The 5,800-nt window shown below is 40.1% G+C and overlaps 2 protein-coding genes across 2 annotated transcripts in view; one reads left to right on the top strand and one right to left on the bottom strand.

Annotated features, from left to right (window-relative positions):
- Positions 1 to 3,560, bottom strand: part of LOC109472115 (neurexin-4-like) — a 13,463-nt gene extending 9,903 nt beyond the window's left edge. The window contains exons 1-2 of the mRNA XM_019771691.1: positions 3,437 to 3,560; positions 502 to 726 (exon numbers count right to left, since the gene is read on the bottom strand). Of these exons, the coding sequence (XP_019627250.1) occupies positions 502 to 721 (220 nt within the window). The 5' untranslated portion in view covers positions 722 to 726; positions 3,437 to 3,560. The remainder of the gene's footprint in view (positions 1 to 501; positions 727 to 3,436) is intronic.
- LOC109472110 (fanconi-associated nuclease 1-like) overlaps positions 1 to 5,800 on the top strand; it is a 45,518-nt gene that overhangs the window by 17,681 nt on the left and 22,037 nt on the right. The gene's annotated exons all lie outside the window — the stretch shown is intronic.

The raw sequence follows: 5,800 nt of genomic DNA, 5'->3' as shown, positions 1-5,800 counted from the left end.
ATATGGTGACAGAAGTGTAAATCCCTCCTGCTATAAAATTGCAACATGATGTAACCCAACACAAGTTGCCATGGTGTGAGAGACAGTCTGCTTCAGGTCATTGACCAGGTCAGAGGTCAGTGTTTGGAACAGAAGGAGAAACAGAGCAAAAACTAGAAAGTTTTGCAAAGCAAATGCATAATGTTTACCTTCGGATATGGTCTGCTCTGTTAATTCTTACTCAAACACATTCACATACATGTATATCTATGGTGACAGGAGCCTAAATGCCTTCTCTGAAATTGCAACATGATGTAACCCAACACCAGTTACTATGGTGACAGACGTCAACAAAGAGGCCATTGGCCAGGTCAGGGGTTAGTGTTTGGAACAGAAGAAGAAGAAGAGGAAGAAGAAAATTCAAATGGAGCAAAAACAATATGTTTTCCTTCAGTAAACATAACAATATATTTCCCTTCGGTAAACAATAATAATAATAAACCAGTTCATCTCATCTCGTACCTTGTGCGGCATCTTCCAGTGCGAGCACACGTGACTCCATCTCTCTCATCCTCCTCTTCAGGGCCTTGACGTCCTCACAGGTGTGCCTGCACTGCACCTCGCGTAGGTCCTCGTTATTCTCTATCCTCCTGTCGGGAAACTCCCAGTTGTCTGGGGGAAACTGGCCCAGGGCTGGGACTGCCACCAGCACCAGCAGTACTAGCACACCACACAGACTCATGGCTCCTGACAATGGATAGAAGTATTAAATAAGAAGTTTATTGCAAATTCATGCCCGGGGGCTAATTGCAGATTAGGCCATGTTGATTTGATTATATGGATGACATCCTCCGGGAGACCCAAAACTGATGCGCGCGTGCGAATAAAAAAAAAGTTTTGCAAAAAAAGTTCTTTTCATTATGAAATCTACGTGGTCATGAGGGTTGAGCAAATGGCACAGAATATGTTTTGGCGAATAATCTAGTCTTCAAGTTCATTTCTTTACAATTTCGTCTTTTTTCGTTTGATTTTGGCATTCTACGACATTGGTATAGTTTTTGTTAATTTTTTTTGTTAACGTATGGTACATTTTTCTCATTTTGCAACTGTTTTGTACGATTTACAGTATGGTTGAAAACTTTTTTTTTTGGAAACGGCCGAAAATTCATGCGAGCGCTGATGTCATCCATATAATCAAATCAACATGACCTTACAAACAGAAAAGAACAATGAAACGTAATATAAAATAACTAAAATCTACATGATAAAAGGTAGTTGTCTAGAGCTATAGCTATGTCTAAAACTATGTCTAAGGGGTTTGACTTCTCTTTTTTAAACCATGGAAGACGTAATGTCCCACCTTTTCCAAAATTAGTGGGTTTTGGGAAAATAAAAAATAACTACAAATAAGTAGTCAGTATGATTTTGTCTAAGGGCCAGTTAACACTAGCCTGGTGTCCAGCCTTGTTAGCTTTAGTCCGCTACCCAAGATGGTGGGGAGCGGATCTTGGGTAGCGGACTAAAGCTAACAAGGCTGGACACCAGGCTAAGTTAACACGGGGCAACAAAAAAAATTGTCCGTACAACGATTGTTTGCACTGCGCCGCATGTTGTTGGATTCATTGACCGTATGAACAGGCCCAAAACTGATATGTGGTGCCACGCGGTGATTGAATAAAAAAAATTCCAGCCAAAATTAAAAATGCTTTTAGACCACACGAATACAAAGCTGGAATTGTGAATTTGCGAATAAACGACAAGCTGGCTTTTTGCAGAATTTATGATTCAGAATCGGCACTGTATATGTAATTATAATAATGTATTTACTATATGTGAGTTTTTGAGTTGTGGAGCTTCGGTAGCCTGGGTGCCGTCCTCCAGAGTTACCACCAGCTCCCTACTGTCGCTAATTACTAAGTACATGGACATACCTAGGCCTAGAGCCAGGCCAGAGCCTCGTAGGACGTGATCTTTTTTTTTCTTTGAGAACCATTATTTAACTGTTGAAAATGAATGCGCGCACGGATGTCATCCATAAAATTAAGTCGGTGTGGCATAACAGATTTCCTGCATATGCGATTCAAGCTTACTGCTGGCCTTATCAATGACATTGTCAAAGGTGAACAAACAAAAAAAAGACCCTTTGACAGTATGCAAATTAAGTCAATACTCACTTTCTACTGATAACAAAGAGCCTAAAATAGCCCAAGAGTGATTCATACGTGTGTACCACAATACACATTCCACTTATTACCATTAGGTATGTTTCACAATACACATTTATATTGTGGTACAATACACATACAATACACATATTGTCTGAAGCCTCTTTCTAATTGGTTGTCTCCAATGAAATGTCTAGTAGATGTTGAATAAATTCTCAGTGATACACACTGAGTTACTGTAATTTTTCAAGGATGATTCAACCAGAAAGTTAATTAAAAGAGCTGCTAGCAACTTAGTGAGGATTTCTTCACACTCCCAAGTAGATTTAGAGAGATTTAGAATAACAGCGTAACTTGAACCTATACAATGTAGGACTGGTGTCTTTGTTCACAATGGAATATCTGTTATGTTTTGTGTCAGTTTGCTGTCTCAAAGTTTCTCCCCTTTTTCCCTACAGTTGACAAGATTTCTTTCCAAAGTAATTGCTGTGAGGATGTTTCCTATCTTAACTACTTCCTGACACTTAATTTGTCGGTAAACTTTCTTGGCAGAATGTCAAAGTTTTCAGATGTTTCTCCAGGCAGGACTTCCCCAAGGCCAAGGCTTGTTTTTCGAAACCAGGTGCACATGATTACTCTAACAAGCCGTTGAGCAAGACCTTGGTCCTCTCAAGGATATGCGATTTGTGCACTCAAACAGTTTGGTGCCCATCAAAGTGCACGGTTTCTTTTTCGGAAGTGATTTTAGAAGCAGTTCTTCAAATTGAGTAAACCTTGACATTTAAATCAAGCTGGCATTTGGCTGAGCTTAGAAAACAAGATACAAAGTCTTTTTGGGTCCAAAAAGTTGGGAGATGTTTTTCTATTAAAAACAAATTGTGGTCGGATAGGCCTGGGGTACATGTTCACTCAAAAAAAGGAAAATTTACTTCGGCACCAAAAAAAGGAATTTTGATACTTCGGCACTAAGCAATTTCATTCAGCGCGACAACAAGAACATGCATACAGAGATTTCTGTGACAATACCAATGTGACTGTGAGTGTCAGTGGGTAAAATCGAGAAAGTTTACGTCACACTTCAGAGAATCCATGTGACAAGTCTCACTGGGTCTACTGGAAGACCCGTCTGTTTAAAAATCTAGCTTGTGTTCGGTCAAAAGTTTTAACTTTAAACTTGTCTATGGTCGGTTCAGTTTTAGCCTGCTAAAAATCCTGGTAAAAAATTGTAATAATTATGACTGAGTTTTTCCATGGATCTAAAACCTTAAAGTTGGTAAAATGAAAAGTCTTACCTCAAGTTGTCTACTGTACTCGTCTGGTAAGTACTTGCTGGGAGCCTCCGTTCTTGTCTCAGCTTGACAGGAGGGTGAAGTGAGGTTCCAGTCTGCAGCGGCAGCTGTTATAAAGGCGGCCACAGCCTGATCCATGTCCCCAGTGGAATTGATTAAGCCTTTGTGATTGTAATGTTGTTGCCAGGGGCAACCTGACAACCTTGAATGCCTGCAGTCTCGGTAAACAACAAAGCAATGCGACTGTCAATATCATTCTGTGAGAGGAACAATGAGGGGGGGGGGAATGGAAACTTTCTCCAATGTTCTTCTATGTGTGTATGACCTGTGGAACTTGATTGATAATGTTTGCCTTTATGGTTCTGATATAATTATTATTATTATTCATAGTCTTCATCTTATTCTTGAATTTGAATCTCCTAATCAATATATTACAGATTCTGAAGAAAAAAAAAGCAGTCCTTAGATTTAACACTGAGATCCCTGCCCCCCCTCAGACTAAGGATTACAATTTGAATCAGAATGTGCACAGTGTTATGTAAATTCACCTGCTGTAAAAGAGAAAAAAGAAGGTTTAAGATTTGCACAGTAAAAGATGACAGTGTAAATGCATCGGAGAGCAATCTGCCCCCCCCATTTTGTTACTCGAGGGGCTTTATAAATCAAGAGAGAAAACAAATTAGAGATTTTGAATGAACTTAGGCCACACCAATTTAATTTCTTGTTTTAATTAATGGATTCGCCCGCTTCGTTTTTTTTTCTGATTTGCCAAAAAATTTTGCCCTGAACAGTTGAAAACAGTCCTTTTCTTCCTAGTTGTTACAGTTATTCCATCTTTCAATGCAGTGGTATCATCAAAAGTTCAAAATTCATTGTTTAAATTTTGAACCAGCCTGATGTGTTGACTTCATGGCTCCTATCGTACCATTTTGGGCCACAATAGGATGCGTAGGCCTGTTTTTATTTAAATTTATTTTTTTTGTTGCCCGCCCGCTCCATAATTTTTCTAGAAAAATCTGTTAACCAAGAAATTAAATTGGTGTGGCCTTATAACTGATTACACCTGATTTGCCTCTTTATCATGATCGTATATCCTTGTCTGATGACCTGGACTGGGTCAATCATCATTTCCACTGAGGTGGTCTCATTAGGGGCTTCCATCCATCTCAAAACCCTTGTAAAGTGTTTTAATGTTGTGCTCGTTAGCCCCAAGTTGACCCTTAACAAATGCAATTTTACACAAAGGTGCTTTAGAAATCGTAGCCTTTCTTTAGTATGTCACGTAAACACTCGTGGATGTTGTTCGGACCATTTTTAGAACTCAAGGACTTTTACATGTAGGCAGTCCTTGGCGGGGAGTTTGTAATGTCCTAATGCTCCCGCTAAGCTCCTTGCTCCAACCAAGCAAGGAAATTTAAACCTTCTTGCTTGACCTTCTTGGTCGACAGGCTGTGGTTGAACATGGAAGTTATAATACTTTGCAAGAAAACATAAATGAAGTGATGTTGAATTTTGGTCAGATGAGTCAGATGCCCGTAGCCAGGGGGTGTTCGGAAGAACCCCCCCACAAGGCTCAAAGGTCCACTTTTTGGTCCACTTTTTATGTAAAGGTCCAAGATTTTTCTTGAAAAGATGGACTGGAATCGTAGAAAAACTGATCCCTTTGTCATTGAATAAAAAATAATTTATCTCTGATTTGTTCTTGGAAATCCTCTCAAAAATGCACGAAATGCCATTTTAAAAGGTTCATTTTGCAAAATTTTACGAGGGAGCATGCCCCCGGACCCCCCTAGGAACTTCGGCGCTCGAGGTCCCCTCAAGCAGTGGGAAGAACCCCCCATTCAAAATCCTGGCTACGGGCATGCAGTTGGTAGCACTCAAAACAAGCCAGTATCACACATCTACTTGGGGAATAATCAGACTTGACAGTCAAGCATCCGAGAAGAATTTGCACGCATACGGGTATTATGGTCTCATACCGCAATTACTCCGCACGTGTAGGGTCTAAAAGAGTCCCGACAAAAAAATGATTGTGCCTGAACAGCGTGAGTTTAGGTCCACCATAAAATCCCTTTCATCACTCAGACCTGATCTAAAAAGGATTTGAGGTGAAAGCCTGTTTATTACTGACAGGATCAGGCAGGGAAGTTTCGGCGTCCGAGCGATTGTCGGACGTATACGCTTATTTTGACCTGAGTACTGCGGTCGGGCACAGTGAGCCAAAAGAGGGCCTCTTCCGGGTCATGGGTAATTGCAGTTATACATGACGTAAATATCGAACTAGCGGTTAGAATTGGGGAAAATTTTTTTTATCGTTTACATGATACGTGTGCTTGGTATAGACAGCAAAAAATCTGTTGATATACG

This window comes from Branchiostoma belcheri, unplaced genomic scaffold (assembly GCF_001625305.1).
Source record: "Branchiostoma belcheri isolate BF01 breed outbred unplaced genomic scaffold, Haploidv18h27 scaffold269, whole genome shotgun sequence".
Lineage (NCBI taxonomy): Eukaryota > Metazoa > Chordata > Leptocardii > Amphioxiformes > Branchiostomatidae > Branchiostoma > Branchiostoma belcheri.
The sequence above is the reverse complement of the archived record's forward strand: the minus strand, read 5'-3'. Positions and strand labels throughout refer to the sequence as shown.